Source organism: Lates calcarifer, linkage group LG18 (assembly GCF_001640805.2).
Source record: "Lates calcarifer isolate ASB-BC8 linkage group LG18, TLL_Latcal_v3, whole genome shotgun sequence".
Taxonomy (NCBI): Eukaryota; Metazoa; Chordata; class Actinopteri; family Centropomidae; genus Lates; species Lates calcarifer.
Genome location: NC_066850.1, coordinates 8,373,117 through 8,389,245, shown reverse-complemented (window position 1 = coordinate 8,389,245; position 16,129 = coordinate 8,373,117). Strand labels below are relative to the sequence as shown.

Below are 16,129 nucleotides of genomic sequence, written 5' to 3'. Positions count from 1 at the left end.
CCATTGTAAATATCATTAGTTACACCTGTGTTTATCCTCCAATAACAAGTCAAAATGTCTGTTCACACAAAACAGTAAATAATGTTTTCCTGTTTACTGACTGCATGTATATGATAGGTATGTACAGTAGCACATTTTATATACAGTACACACAGTATTATAGCATAACAGTGGGACACAGAGCAACTATGTATGTGTAACATACGTCACTGTGCTGAGTGATATGTTTTCATTTTTATTTTTTGGCATTTCCCCTATTTTAGATGTAGAGTATATATAGAGTAGAGAGTTGCCACTGCCTCATAGTACATCCTACAACTATAGATCATGTACTATATAAAGTTTCCAACAAATCCTCCAAGTTAAATGACAAAATGCATCATTTGTCCATGTCCTCTAGACCAACACATGGAAAGCTTTTTCTGATCTGACACTTGTTTCGACATAGTTTGTCTGTCCTCTCCAAAACTATTAAAAAGAATAGGTTTCAACAAAAACAGCTTGGTTAGGTTCAGGGAAACGCTATGGTATGTGTTAAAATAATTACATAGTTAAGGCAAGTTTGTGGCTCTATAACAACATCACCTGACTTCCTCTTTTGCCCCCATCATAATTACCACAGACTCCAGTAGGCTTTGTGTATTAGTACACAACATGTCTTATATGACAGGAATTTGTGCTGACAGATGGCAATTAACCTGTGGCTTTGAAATGCACTCACAGGTTTAATACTTGTTGTTAGTGCTTAATATTTATTTTAAAAAGTACAACTTCCACTACCATTGTTCTCAGTTTCCCCTGCAGCAATCTCATTGTCTGCAATGAAAGCATTTAATGCCTTTAACTTTGTGAGTAAATCAGCCATTTCCTTTGTGCATTATATTGTGCAGTAATACTGTGTTGAGTATTATTGAGTCAACACATTGCATACTCAGGACCTGCTTAGAATTCGTATGTTGTGTGGAATTGAGATGCAGCTACTGTATCTCACATCACTGTACCACCATGACACCCCAGGACTGATGAATTTCATTTATTCTTCCTATAAATAGACGTGGTGTTTAGGTACATCGAATAAAAGCTCAGTTTCAGATTTGTTTCTCTGCCACCCACTCTCCTCTGCTCTGCCTGTCTTCCACTGATAGGTGGGTGGTGGATGGATGTACACAACTGAAGGTTTTACTTCTCACAGTTTATCAGCTTGAGGAAGTGACGACCTCACACATCACTGCATCAGTCAGTCAGTAATATAAATTGATAAATCAGTCTTTATTGGGTGGCGTTTAGTGTTAATGATGGTAAAGACAGACAAATTGATCCTTAACTATTCAAGTATGTATTATATACCTGCCTAACATTGTGAAATATTTCTTGTTGCACAGTCACATACATTGCTGTGGTTATTTGCCTTGAGATGAGCCCAACTTATCCAAATACCAATCAGTTTCAAGGATGAGCTGCTGCATGCCACAACTTGTGTGTGTGTTTGTGTGTTTGCGTAGCAGTTTCGCAATAAAAATGCAGGTATGCTGAATGATGCAGAAGCCGTTTCGCCATCTGACTCTTAGACATTTGCATTTCAGCAGAAGCAGGCTGGTGAGTTACTGTAAATGTGTGCAGCACATGCAGTGTGATTGTGCTTTAGTTTGAGCTGATATTGCTGTGGATTCTCAGGTAAGAAACACACACACATACACACACACACACACACTGGACAGTCAGTGAGGCGAAGCTGCATTTTTAAGCTCAGTGTTGTCATCAACTCAACTGATGTTTGTTTCCAAAAATCTTGTTTCTTGCATGTAACTTTCCCTCTGCCCTCTCTGTGAACATTTTCTTTTGCAGAAATCTCAGCTCTGCCCCAGCACTGTTTTTTTCTGTCTAGACAAACACACACATACACACACCTGCTGATTTGATTGCTGTATTTATCAGCTGTACACTTTTCCCTCGCTCTCTCTCGAAGGCCGAAGACACTCAGCCCGCCCAAAAAACTCTGAGAGATGCTGGTGCTGGGGCTCTCTGTTGCCATAGCGACCAACAGGCTCACCTGTTGCCAATGGTTCTCATCTTTAAAAAGAGGAGTAGCACAGAAAGAGCGATAAAGGAAGCACATACAGAAAGAACAGTGTCAATGAAAAATTTAACAGAACTTAATGATGCCTTAAAGTTGCAGTCAAACGGATTGTAGGATTTGATTTGTGTAAATCCAACAAACTGTTGCATTGCTTTATTTCCCAAAACACCCTCTGTGATTAATCTGACCAGAAAATGTTGTGTTAATTTTTCACTGTACATCCAACATGATTTACAATGTTTGTTTTTTTTTTCGTAACAAGTCACAGAAATTGATTCTCTGACATGTTGTCAATGGTCAGTGTATTGGATATTGATTATTTTCAAAATGTGACAGTCCCCTAGAAGACAACGCAGGCAGTGAACATGCTGTGAATTTATACTGATCTTTTAGCATTTATCCTGTAAAATGTTGAGGATTAGTCATAACTAAAGAGCTTTCAGCTTGTGTAGGAAATAATGACAATTTCAGTCCATGTAACACTCGAGGATGAGTCATGTTTTCAACCTTCATTACCTGAAGACTGTTAATGGGTGTATGTCGTACTTTGAAAGACAGAGATAACACAGTTAAGGTGCAGTAAAATGTAACAGTACCTTCCATGTGAAATGATGTTAATATTGTTCCAGTTTCTCCCACTTTCATTCTTTCACAATACAGAGAACTCAGACACCTCCTGTTTTAATCACCGTGATTGATTCCAGTTAGTCACTCTTGTGGGGTTTTCTTGGAAAAAGAAGCCAAGTAACTTCCTCAGACCTGCATTTTCTTACCAAAGTCTGTTCTGTGCCGTGCTACCCGGCTTATACTCAGCACCGTCGGCTCGCATTATGTAATTGTTGCATATGGAAATGTGGCTGGATGTGCCAAGGACAGTCAAGAGGTGCTAGCTAAAACTGGCCTGACAACAGAGACTGTGTGTGGGGTGAGGAGGTGGCAGGCAGCGGGACGATGTGGTCAAATGACAACATTGTATATTCAGTGTCCGTGTGGGGCAGTAGGGGTACATGCAATTATTCCGCTGACAGTTTTGATTACAAGGCTGTGGAGTTTGCATTAACGTGAGTGTGGACAGGCACTGTTTCTATTTGTTCTGTTAACTGTTAAATGTGATTGTGAGACTGTTCAGAGAGTGTGTGTCTGTGTTATTCCATCAGTGACGAGATTGTTTACATGGCCTGGTGCATAATCTTAACTCACAGTGACAAGAAACAGAAAAAAATGAGGGCTTGACACACAAACACACACACACCCTCTTCTCTTCAGCTATTTATAAAATGTAAGGCAACAAGACTGAATATTATAGTTTTATTATAGTCTCAGATGTGTGTGTTTGGAAGATGTCATGTTTATGTATGTTTCACCTACTGATGAATTATCAAGCATGACATTAAAGGACCACCAGGGGTTCTGCATGTTCTATACATGACATAGCCACAGTACACTTGAATGATGATAATTGTTATGTTTTAGAAATATATGATTGTAGTTTTTACACTGTTTTACACTGTTCATTCCTGCACAGTATGAAAATCCACTAGCAAATTCTTGAAAGTTGCACAGGTTGTGTAATCCATCACACTGAACATTAAAGCTGCATTGATTTTTGTTAAAGTTACGAGAGGTAATTCAGTCCTGCCCTTATTCACAATCTTCTTATGAAGTGTCTACATGCAGTGATGTAACATTGTTTCACTGAAACCAATGATTGCCTGAAATTGTAGGAACAGTACATCCAAAACATGTAGAAAAATACAACTTGCATTTGAAAGTTTTCAACAAAAATAGTAATATAGTAGTCATAGTAAAATATTTAAAGCTTCAATAATTGATTTTTCAGCCACTTGGGGGCAGCATAACAAGATCCAATTCTAACACATAATCACTGTGTATAGCTGATGTGGCAAATGTATTAGCAGCCATTAGCAGACATGGAGCAACGTTAATATTAGATTGAAGTCTTGTTTCCAACTCCTGAGGGTAATTTCTGGCTCTTTAGCTGCTAAATGCTCCAATACTTCCACACGCTTTTCACTGACTTTGTCTGTCAGATGTCTGCTGCATGCCTGTCTGTCTCTCTTATTTAGTTTACACCCCTACTAATCATTCCAACTCCATAAATTTAACATTTAGTTTTAGTCACACTGTGTACGAGACTTTGTGAAGCTATAAATAAATAAGAGCAGAGCTGTTCCCTGTGGAGCAAAGATACAACCTGAATCTCACTAGAACATAATGTTACTTCTTTGTCACAGTCCTTTACTGAGCTGAGGGTTTGTCATTATGAATTTGAGTGTGGCACTGCTTTATTGAAGTGTGATACATAATCATGGTAGAAAAAGAATAAATAATGCACCTGTTATTCTCCTTCTTGTGTCATGAGGAGTTCATCTTTTTAACATGTGAGATAGTTGCTGTGACCTCAGATTTAACTTGTTTACAGATGTGAACATAAGCACACATAATCTGACAAGCAAGTAGTCAAGCACACACACACACACACACACACACACATACATACATAAAATACACAGACATGAATCTATAATTACACAAACACTTATACAGAGAATCAAAAAGAAGCTTTCAGTGGCTTCTTTCACCCCACTGCACACAGACAGTGAGTGGGCCTCTGAAAGCATCCCCTGGAAAAAGAAAAGAAAAAAAAAAACAGTCAATGCTGTAAGGATGTCTGCCCCAATGAGTTCATGCATACATGCACAAGTTCAGACACACACACGCACATTTTTGCACCCAGACAGTGGAGGAGCAGAGGTGTAAAATCCAAGTCAGGAGTTTCTTTTATTAATCATTGGAGAAACAAACAGCCCTCTCTACAGGGGAGCAGAAGATGTATTACCTCCTTCTTATCTTCCTATTTGCAGCCTTTTCTTGTTTTTCAGTATTTGTTTTTTTAGCCCCATTGCTTTTCTCTCTCTCTCTGTTCTGTTGTGCACTGAGCATTTAGCGCAACACTTTTAAAGATTATTGTGAGCTTTGTTTGTACAGCGAATGTAAATTTCTGATCTCTTGTCTTGTTTTCTTGTAAATTCATTAGTGTCTATCATTGTTTTGTCAAAACTATTTTATGGAAATTTATATCATTTAGTTCTAATAAATCAGTGTTTTTGTGTGTGTCCTACTTGCAGACGACGGGCCGTACCAGCGAGACCCGCCTCCTCCTCCTCTCTGCTCTTCCTCTACATCAAACACTCTGTTGGAGGAGCGAAGGAAGAGCCACATCCCAGAGGAGTTTGCAGGCCTCCTTCATGGATCATCCCCAGCCTGTGAAACCCCTGATACGCCTTACCATCTTTACAGCCCTAAACCCCGCAAATATGCCTCTACAGATGTCCAGAGCAGTTTGCTGCAAACCCCAGAGTTCAGCATCGTGATTGGAGGAGGACCCACTCAGATCTTCTCCAGGACAGGGAGTGAGTTGTCGCCTCAGAGGACCGCCAACGACCCCCAAAAGCCGCAGGTGGTGTACCGGACTATCTTCCACACCAGGGTCAACCAGGACCAGGCTCGACCCACGAACTGTGAGCAGGTGGATCCACCTCGTGGGTGGGCTACTCTGGACCGCCCACCCTCCTACTCTTCTGGTCAAAACAGGGACGTTCCAGACCTACGGGGGATCCAGACAGTAGGTGTGTCCAAGGACAGTTCATCTGGGACTGGCTACGAAGAGAGGGCTTGCACCCTGGGGAGGATGAGGTCTATGCCCCGCAGTGTGTTGGACTTGCAGTTGTCCAAGTCTCTGTCCAAGTCTGATTCCAACCTGGTGGCTGTGTCTCCCATACAGGTGGGTTGTTAAAAGTAATCTCACTGTCTCACTATAGAATGATTTATAAAATAGAGCAATTGCATTATGAAGACGGATTAAAACATAAACACCATCCTTTTTCATGATACGGCTTTGTTCTTCTGAGACATTTATGTAAGAGGCCACGGATAACATGAAATCCTCTTTTACTAAAAGTTTCTGTTTTAATAATAGTTTAGATAAGCCCCAAGATCTCTGTCAGCAGTAAAAACAGATGCATTTATTGTAAGTATTCAGTTGCATAAATGATACAGTCATGGAGGTAGTTTGCATCTTGCTGTATCATGCAGCATGACTTCAGAAACCAGTCCAACCAATTAGATAACTCATTAATCTGGGCCACAGTGCTCCCTGCTGTGCAGCACATTTTATGAGAGGATTTCTTTAATTCATAGTAAATAAATAATAAGCTAAATACATAATCTGTTTGATGAAAATAGCTTCATTATAACTGAAACTTTGATGCGCTGTGAAAAGACTTGGTAATTCTTTGAACAGATTTTAGTGCCTAGCTGTCCATATTTTTAAGGTTAAAATACTTGGTAACCTTTTTATCTTATTGTCTGTGGTTTAATGCGCAAAAACAAAATGGTTGGTCTTTGTTTTGTCCAGGAGGAGCACAGTTGGGGGTCTGGATCTCGGGGTCAAGGGCCTGGAAGTCCAAGCCCAGGAGAGGGTGCCAGTCCAGGAGGAAGACTGGAGAGAACGCCCTCCTTCACTGCTGAGTGGGAAGAGGTAAGAAGACATTTTATGTAACATGTACAGCTTTTTATTTGATCTAAGGATCTATCAAGATATTCTGTAGGGAGGACACTGATCAATCAGTCCTCGTACTCTGACACTGCATGTGTTTCCGTAGTAAAATTGATTAAAACCAGCATGCTTTTCAAAGTGATCTGTCTCTGCAGGGGACAATTGAAATCTCTGCACCCACAGCTGTGAGCTGCTTCAGTTTTTTCTCTCTGTGAAATCTACTTGGTTACTACAGTGCAGAAGGAGCCCTGGTGCTAATTTAACATGCTCCTACATTGATTTTGCTCTGTAACCAGCACTGGAGCCGCAGGGAAGACCAGATATCAGAGAGAAAGCAGTTTCTGCTATAGAGGGTAAAGAGCGGAGGTCGAGGGTGCTGTGTGTTATGGTGTGTTTGTGCCTGGGGCTTCTTTGATATTAAAGGGTCTCTGACACAAATATGATCCACTGTCTAGAAAATACTTGGATCTCACCCCTCTATAAACACTTTAGGTCACAGTCGCATTACCCTCTGCTTAGTGATCATCATTCACACCACAGAAAATACACACTTTAGAAAAATGATACTTATGCATGTTTACACCCTGAAAGTGAAGACCCTCATACCGTTTTTCATTCCACGACTTCGGAGGAAGTTGCACATAATAATGAGGGAAACTTAATTAGTCTCTCTATTTTTAATATAATGCTAATGCATGTGAGTGAAAGTACATTTGTGCTTGCCTGTCCACATTTGCATGTACATGTTCATTAGTTCTTCAACACAGCCCATAACTTGCTGATGGTGATGAATTACCATATGGAATTTCCCATAATTCTCAGCAATTAAGGTGACCTTTCCTGTTTAATTGCGTGCTACGGGAGGATGAGATAAAATGGCTTCAGGGGAAGTGTGGAGTGATATATGGGGATTTCAGAGGCGAAAAATAACAAAGTTGCTCTATTTGCAGCACATGCTCGAGAAAGAGCTGCATATTGTAGGGAAGAGATGAATCATGAGGGATGTCCCACAACAGTCAGTGATCTGAAGTTACACATTTGTACTTTTATCTGGCTTTACCTTAAAAATTGCTGAAGTGTTGAGATTATTTGTGGCTATTTGGATGGTAATTAATGGTGTGCAGTGAATAGCTGGCTCTTTAACCATTTTAATCATTGCTAGTACCATATTAATATTGATTAGCTTTAAATCACCTCTGTCGCCTTTTATCAATGTTAAGTGACTGCTAAGCCTTTAGGTTGCATATACTAAGATCATGTGAACAAGTGCTTTCTGTTTACCCTGTTCCAAAGATGAGGCCTGCTTCGTGGTCTGTCAGCTTGTAAACACTGTTTGCATTTGTCAGACCTGGCCCTGAAAACACTGGTCTTGAACCAGTTGCAGCAAGGCCAGGTTTCTGTGACCCGCTGTGAGCCAGGAGTCCTGACAGGTGGATGGATGTGCAGGTCGCACAGACCAGTGGTTAGCAGCAGGTTCAGGGTCAGGGATGACCGGTTGAGACAGCCAGCAGCCAGACACTAATGAAGCTGCAGTAGCTCTCTCCAGTCCAGTCTCCCTCCTCCTTCATCTCTCCTCTGCGCTGTCTTTAAGTTTCCTGCTAACACATATCATTCCCCCCTCTGCTCCTCCATGCTTTTTCAATTCACGGAGGGAATGACTGACATACAGTGTGCTGGCTGGCGTAATGATCATGTTATGTGACACTTGAATCCAGAAATAGAGGTTAGCCTTATTACTGAGAAATGACTTTCCCTTGCACATACCGTACACCTCTCTAACTCTGGTTCTCTCTCCTTCTTTCCTACTTGTTCAGATCGACAAGATTATGAGCTCTATTGGGGCAGGAATAGGCAGTGGATTGGACATCAAGGAGGACACCTCAGGTAAAACACACACAAGTATGTATGTGTGAGTGTGAGAAGATTTGACAGAAAGGTTAGGTCTGGTTTATAACAAACTGGGTCTTCTAGTATTCTAGTAGTTTTAGCCATCATTACTATTGGTTATGATAACACTACCCTCACCAAAATAATTAATGAAATCTGAAAACACTGTGACATCACAACAGCAAAGTATGATGGGGTGAGAAACACAAGCCATTGTAAACAAGTCTGTAGTGTAGCCCGATTAGCTAAGCCACTTTATATGGAGGTTTTATTTTTTCTTTTACTTCCTCCTAAACCATAGACTTACGCATGTGTTGACAATGGGTCGACATTGCTCAGATGTTAGTAGACACTGATTTGCTCATGGGTTGATTGAAAACACAGACAGATCCAGGTAGAGTCATTCAGTAATAAGGTGTCATTGATAGGAGGAATGACCAATACTATAAAAATAAGACCTAAGCTGTAATAATTAGAAATGATCTTAGTTGCATTTGTGTGTGTGTTTGTGTGTGCGCTTCTGAGTGTTTTTTCTAAATGTAAATGTGTGCATCAAATCCCTGTTTTTGCCAGTTCTTTCACCTGCATACGTCGAATCCTCCACTACTCATCTCTATTTACTGCGTTCATCCCCCTCTCCCTGTGTTAACTCCCCCATCCTCCTCCTCCTGATCCCCTCCCCTCTTCCTCTCCCCCTCTCGCTTTTCATCTGTGAATGCAAAGCCTCTGCTAACCATGGTTACCACAGGGAGAAATCCTGTTTGTGCCAAACCAACTAAACCCCCCCCCCCCAACACACACACACACACACACACACACACACACACACTACACACACACACACATAGCTAAAGCACACCACACATACATACAGATGAAACTGCATACATACACTCAGCGTGGTGTGTGTGTGTGTGTGTGTGAGTGGGAGGGAGCTAGGCTTCTTGCAGACAAAGAAGCTGGAGCTGTTGTGATGGCTATTATCAGCAGAGCGAGCCAGATATATGTAGAGCGGCAGAGAGAGCAGGGCAACGATCGACACCCTCAGAGAAGGTAGAGACAGGAGGTAGACAGAGAAAAGTGAGCAAGAGAGCAAGGCAGAGAGAGAGAGAGAGTGAGGGAACGAGGGAGGAAAGCTGCGCTCAGAAAGGAGAGAGAGAGAAAGAGAGAGAGGAGGCTGCAGAAGCATACAGATGAGAGTGGGAGTACTTGATAAAGAGAAATCCACAGCACAGGCAGCTCTCGCTCTTTCTCTCTCTCTCTCTCTTACACACACACACACACACACACACACTCTCACATACACACACACACACGCTCAGGGGAGCAGCCAAGCGAGCGCAACAGCTGAAAAAGAAAGCGGCTGCTGTGCGCGACAAACACAGTCAGTCGCTTTTGCTTGTGGATCTGTAACTCCAGTGTTATCCAACACTCATCTCTGGCAGGATTTTACCCCCAGGACGGAAGCTTTTTTCTGGATACAACTTCAGCCTTCACCCTCTTTTCATCCTCCCTCTGGCTGGATTCAGAGAAAGCAGCATCTGGACACCTTAACCTACCCTTTACCTGCTTGCACCCTTGCATGCTGACCCCCTCCATCCTCACCATGGCTCTAGCCTAGCCTCCTCTTCCTCCTTTTCCTCCTCCTTCTCTCTTCACCTTCCCCCCTCCCTCTACCTGCCTCCCCTTAATATTCCTCCTCCTGCTGCCTTGCCAAAAGACTCCTCAAAAGCATGGCGGGCTCCTTCGACAGCCACTTTGCCCGCCATAACATGATGTGGCAGTGCCAGCTGTCTCAGCCGGACTGCCGCTGCTACCGCGTGGACGGCTACTCCCTACTGAAGCGTTTGCCCCTCCACCCCCTCATAGGTCCCCGCTGCCCGCTGCAGTCTGTGGGCCAGTGGCTCGACTCCATTGGCCTGGTCCAGTATGAGAACCACCTGCTGGCCAATGGATTTGACAACGTCCAGTTTATGGTGAGTGTTTTCATGTGTTTTGTTTTTGGGGAAAAGACAGTAGAGATGTTGATCTGTGAGTTTAGGATGGAGTATGATCTTACATTTCTCTTCCCTTCTCGCTCTTTTTATCTTTGCTTTGGCTTTCAATGTAATCTCATCTCTCTGTTTGTCCACCTCCCCTCAAAGCTCTCTCCGCTTCCCTAGGTGTACCTCATCGTCTCCCATCATTTCCTTTGCAGTGATTATCGAGACTAGTCTTCTCTTTCATTTCTGGATTTCCTCCTTTTTGTATCATCTCCTCTCTCTTTCATCCCTCTCTCTTTCTCTCTCATTCTTCCTTTCCCATCACTGCCGCCTCTCCCTGCTGATGCCATGTGAGGTCCTCCCACGCACAGAAATCCTACGCCACATCTCAGCCACAGTAAAAATCCAGCTACAGCATCAAGCTGCAAATTTACATGCCCATATTGCACTAAAAATGCATGTTGAATTCGTGCTTGTTTTGGGGTTTTTGCATTCACTTGTACATGCACACACATAAAAATACTGCAGGTACAACCACCTGTAGCCTGTGGATCACGATGCAGCGTGATCCTGTGATATCCAGTGGTCTGTTCATCTCCAGTGACGTAGGAAGAGAAACTCACTCGATCATTTCGCCTTCAGAAACTCTTATGATGTTGGTGCGGGTGCATGTGTGTTAGCGAGACAGTCGTCCACAGGAACAGGGGATAAGTGAATAATAAGGTAGTAAAGCGGAAGAAAAGCAGTGAAGTCAAACTGGGAGAAACTGCAGAAAAGGCAGAAAGATGGGCGACAAAGCAGAGGGATGCTGACTGGATGAGTTTATCTGGAGTTTCAGATTGTCACTATTGGGGAAAAACCTCATATCTATGAAGTGGCAACTTTTCAGGACCAATAAGAGCCTATATAAAGGACTATCTAAAGGCTTTTAGAAGCAAAGAACATATAGTCATTTCTCAAATGTTACTTGTTATTTACAAGGTTTTCGCAGGTTTATATTAACAGTCTTCTAATGAGACTGGGATTTCAAGCCCTTTATTTTTTGTACAATTACACCAATTTGATGTCGCCACATCCAGATGGGAAGCGAAAAGGCAGTTAAATGTTCTTTCCTGACATGACTTCAACTTTGTAGGCCTTTTTGCATTTCTGTAGGTGTGTGAGTTCCACTCAGTGTGACCTGCATCTGTTGCTTTGGTTACCCTGGCAACAGGAGGAAATCACAGAATCTCTCTGTTTCTGTCTTTTTGCGTCTCTCCCACACGTGGTCAGTGTGTATCTGTATTTCTGGTTTTGGTCACAAGCACCTTTAAGCATTTATTATGGATTAGTTAATTCGTTTTGGGGCTGATAGAAAGTTGTTTGTGTAGCTTATTTGTGCATGAGAGGCTCCTCTCTCCCTGTTCACTCATCTGCATTTAAAATTCTCAGATCTCTGAAATGGCTAATTATCATTTTTCCACATTAACCAGTCCCAGACTGCTACTAACACACCAGCATGCACACACCATTATATTCTCTTTCTCCCTGCCTCCTTCCTACTTTGTTTCTCGTCCTGTCTTCCCTCCCTATTCCTTCCTATTCTCTCCCTTATGTCAGCAGAATTCAGTAAAGCTTTATTTGCATGACGTTTTGATCAAAAACCTTCTTGCCATTGCACACATAAATAATACATGCAATGAATAAATGTTAAAAAGTTGTGATATGTCTGTATGTAGTACATGGCATAGATAGTTACTGAAGAGAAGGGAAGAGACCAAATTCATTTGGTCAGTAGCCATAAAGGATTTTTAAACATTTTTATTTGCCACTTAGGGGCAGCGCAGCAAGCTGCAAACACAACATTTACATATTATCACTGTACTCTGAAGTTGTTACGGCAAACATATTAGCAAACAGTGGACCTCTTTACACTTCCAGCAGCAATAGAACAACATTATTATTCATTTGGAGTTCTTTTTTTGAGCTCTGGTTTCGTTTCTACCTATTCCTGTGAGAGGGAAAAAAGTTTTTTCAGCTGCTAAATAATTCACTAAGTTCACCAACTGGTCACTAACTTTGTCTGTTTGCTGTTGGTGCTGCTCCAGATAGTGTACAAAAGGTTTATCAGAAGGTTTATGAGAGCAGTAATAGTGATCTGGCATGCCGTAAAACCAAAACAGCGAGCTGAAAGAGTGAAAACACTCTATAGAGCTGAGAGAAACTGCTGCTTAATGCACGATACAGAAATGCTTAATACACACATTTTTATCCAGGTTATATATAAACACATAGATTAGTGCATTCTGCAAATTTGTGAATAGCAGTAAAAAACACTCTTTGTCGTTAGCTGTTTATTAACATTGGGTGATGCTCAGAGATGAGAGAGTAAACGAGTAGAGGTACAGCACGAGTCACTGCAGCAGCTGTGAGTGTCCAGGCAACCATTAACGTCACACATAACCTGTTCACATAAGCTGTATGTTATTTTTATTCAGAATGTCTTCTCTGTTAGTGATGAGTGAGGTGAACCCTCCATTCATTTACACTTCTTCCTCTTACTCTGGCAAACGCTTACACACGTACATGCCTTCATATCAGCGTGCCAATGTATTTTACTCTCATTTGCACCTAGTTTAGTCGCTAATAGTTTTTGGCAGTACTTCTGAGAGACTTGGGGATTCTCTGCTCTCCTGGCCTCACCCCTCTTGTCTAAATAATGTTTCTCAAAAGCTCAGTTGCCTCCTCTGAAATGCCTTTAGATACAATTAATATTGAGAAGAGCTGAGATGAAACAGCCTCGCAAACATCATGGTGACTTCAAAGTTCTTTTTGTGAGCAGGGCTCTCTGGGTCTCACTCGGTGTAAAGTATTTCTGGTGACCCAATTGCTTAGTGGCATTTTGCCCTTTTTGTGTTGTTCGATGACTAAACACAAGGCATTTGATGTTTTCCGACCTTGGGAAAAGTCAGTGGCCACCACAAATTGATATTAATGCAGCTGAGGTACAGGCTACAGAGATTACATAGGTATTGGTTGTGCTTCTTTTTTATTGTTGGCTGTGGATCCTTCAAGGAGAGCTATCGTTCAAATTCATCTCAGGACCTCTCTGTACGGGAAATCAAGTAAAATGGCAGATTCAGATTCGAACAAATCAATGCATTAGATTTTTTCTTTTCTTTTCTTTTCATTTCCAAGACCAGTTCAAGTTCATCTGTAGAATTGATTGGTTTGAAAATTAATTTGACCTCAAGTCAAATTAATCAGTATATGACTACAGGCTCCATGTAGTGTGCAGGAATGCCCACATATACGTAAACATGGACAGTTCCCTCCGCCATCACCGTTTAGCACTAATGGGGGGTCATTAGAGTGGGTGTGTCTTGTCACCTTAACCAGCCAGTAGAGGACAAGTATGGCTAGATTGATGGACAAATGGCAAAGGGGTGGAGTGGTTGTCATGGAGACAGCATTTAATATGAAGGACACTAGATGGAGACTAATTGCACACATTTTAAATGACTGTACATACATGTATATGTGAGTGAGAAAAGGAGGAAAAGCAGAAGACAGTGTAGCTGAACAAAGACAGCAGAGTAATATAGAGAGGTAATGTGTGTATTTGGTGTGTGCAACAAACAAGAGCCACAAACCAAACTACTTTTCTAGTCAATGTCAGTTTAGTTGCCAAAAAAAAGCCAAATTCCTTATCTGTCACCTCAGTGTTTATTTGGAGTTGAGTTTCTGGTAAGTCTTGCAAAAGTAAGCCCAGTATTCACGATCCTCTTAGCCCAGTTTTTCTTTCCACTAACTCCTGTGGGAAATATGTGGTGCTTTTAGCTCTGAAGTGCTCCACCACATTCACCAGCTAGTTGTTAACTTTGTCTGCTGTTTGATGCTGGGCAGGTAGTGCACATTGGGCATATTAAAGCTTTATCTCCTGTTCCCATAGAGCTGAGGGGAACTGCAGAGTCAGGTGATACTGTATTTCTCTGTTTGAGCTACCACTTTCACATCAGTTTTATCATTTTGTCCTTTGTTCCATGTTTCATACAATTGTGTTATCTATTAATCAGTGACGTGGATGGTTAATTGTGATTTCAGCTGGACTTTAGATATTAAGTAGTTTTCATTACAAGGTTGAAATGTATTAAATCAGAGGATGGTGGTGTCTGATCCTAAGCAATGCCTCAAGTTCATACATGTTTGGAACTACTTAACCGTGGCATCTTTATGGAACCAGTCCGTAGCAAAGAGCCCATTCACCTTGGCTAGTCCTCTGACTGCAGCCACATTGTTCCTGTTAGCACTCGTTATTGCCATCAAATATACACACTGAACGTGGCACATCAGTATAGACACTCAGATATGTGACCAGAATACGGGAGTGAACAGAGAAGGGGGATGGAGGCTGATAGTGGAAATGACAAGATTAAGCATGATTTGTTGTGGCTCATAAAAACTCTCATAAGGGCAGACAGGCAGACAAACAAATACATGACATGATACTCTTTTATCGTGCTGCTCTTTTATTTAGCTTCATACAGCACAATAAAGTGAGAGAAAAAGAAAAACAAGTGGATGAAGACAAAGGTAGACAAGTGTTAGGATTATACAGGAGGAATTAATATGACCTAACGGCTCTTCTGAGGGATGTAACGAAACAACAATATTAGAAGTAAATTATTGCCATTATTCATATTTTGATCAAAGGAGGCACCTCTAATCCTTCTCAAGGAATTTATTATTCTGGAAGAGAAATTCTTATGAATAGCAAACTGACACCAAGTTGGGGAGTTCTGCCTCAGGAGAAACTTAAGTCACTGCTTCTTCACATAAGCCCCACCAAAAAGATATATCTAACACCTGCAAGTGTGTAAAGAAATCAAATTGAATTGAGAGATGGTCTGAATAGTAAGTAGGAGAGAGGCAACAAAATAATGAGAAAAAAGCGGCTGCTTCTTTGATAGTGCAGCAATGGAAACTGGCAAAGAAATGAGAAAGAAAAGGCGAGGGATGAACACAATCATGAAAGGAACAGAGCAGAGAAAGAGCAAGAGATACAGTAGGCCAAGCATGATTTGTAGTACTAGCCTAAGCCTGTTGGTGCCGATAATAGCCTTCACTACCATCACTGAAAATCAATTTTTGCTCCATCTCTAGTCTTGCCACAACCCCCTGCCGCTGTACATGAATTTTAATTCCTACGTTCAGAGTGTTTGTGACCCACTGCGGCGCTGTTATTAAGCAGAATGGTCGAAGTATCAGAAGCAAACCACAGGCCATGGCAATCATATCAGCACTGAAGATGCTAAACACCTTCCTGCCACCATGAAAATGGACTGTTAGTGTTAATAGCAGTGCTGCATAGAAATTTATCAGACATACTCTGTTCATGATACCATAACTGTTTACTTCCAGAATAAAAAAATCAACACTGTGGGCTTTTGGAGATCAGGCTGAACTTAGAAAACATTAATTTGTTTTCTGTTGTTACGCTCTAATTTATGCTGATTTATGCTAATTATAGTCGTATTGGTGTATTCATGTGATATTTATCCCATGATCCACCGTGTGCATGTGGGATTGGCAGATATGGAAACATAATGTTAAGACAGAAAGTGA

The 16,129-nt window shown here is 41.5% G+C and overlaps 1 protein-coding gene across 9 annotated transcripts in view; it reads left to right on the top strand.

Moving 5' to 3' along the window:
- The window catches only part of anks1b (ankyrin repeat and sterile alpha motif domain containing 1B), a 215,312-nt gene that overhangs the window by 141,705 nt on the left and 57,478 nt on the right, over positions 1–16,129 (top strand). For all 9 annotated transcript variants that reach the window (XM_051077885.1, XM_051077884.1, XM_051077890.1 and 6 more), the window contains exons 14-17: positions 5,227–5,882; positions 6,516–6,638; positions 8,471–8,540; positions 10,413–10,519. In XM_051077885.1, the coding sequence (XP_050933842.1) occupies positions 5,227–5,882; positions 6,516–6,638; positions 8,471–8,540; positions 10,413–10,519 (956 nt within the window). The remainder of the gene's footprint in view (positions 1–5,226; positions 5,883–6,515; positions 6,639–8,470; positions 8,541–10,412; positions 10,520–16,129) is intronic.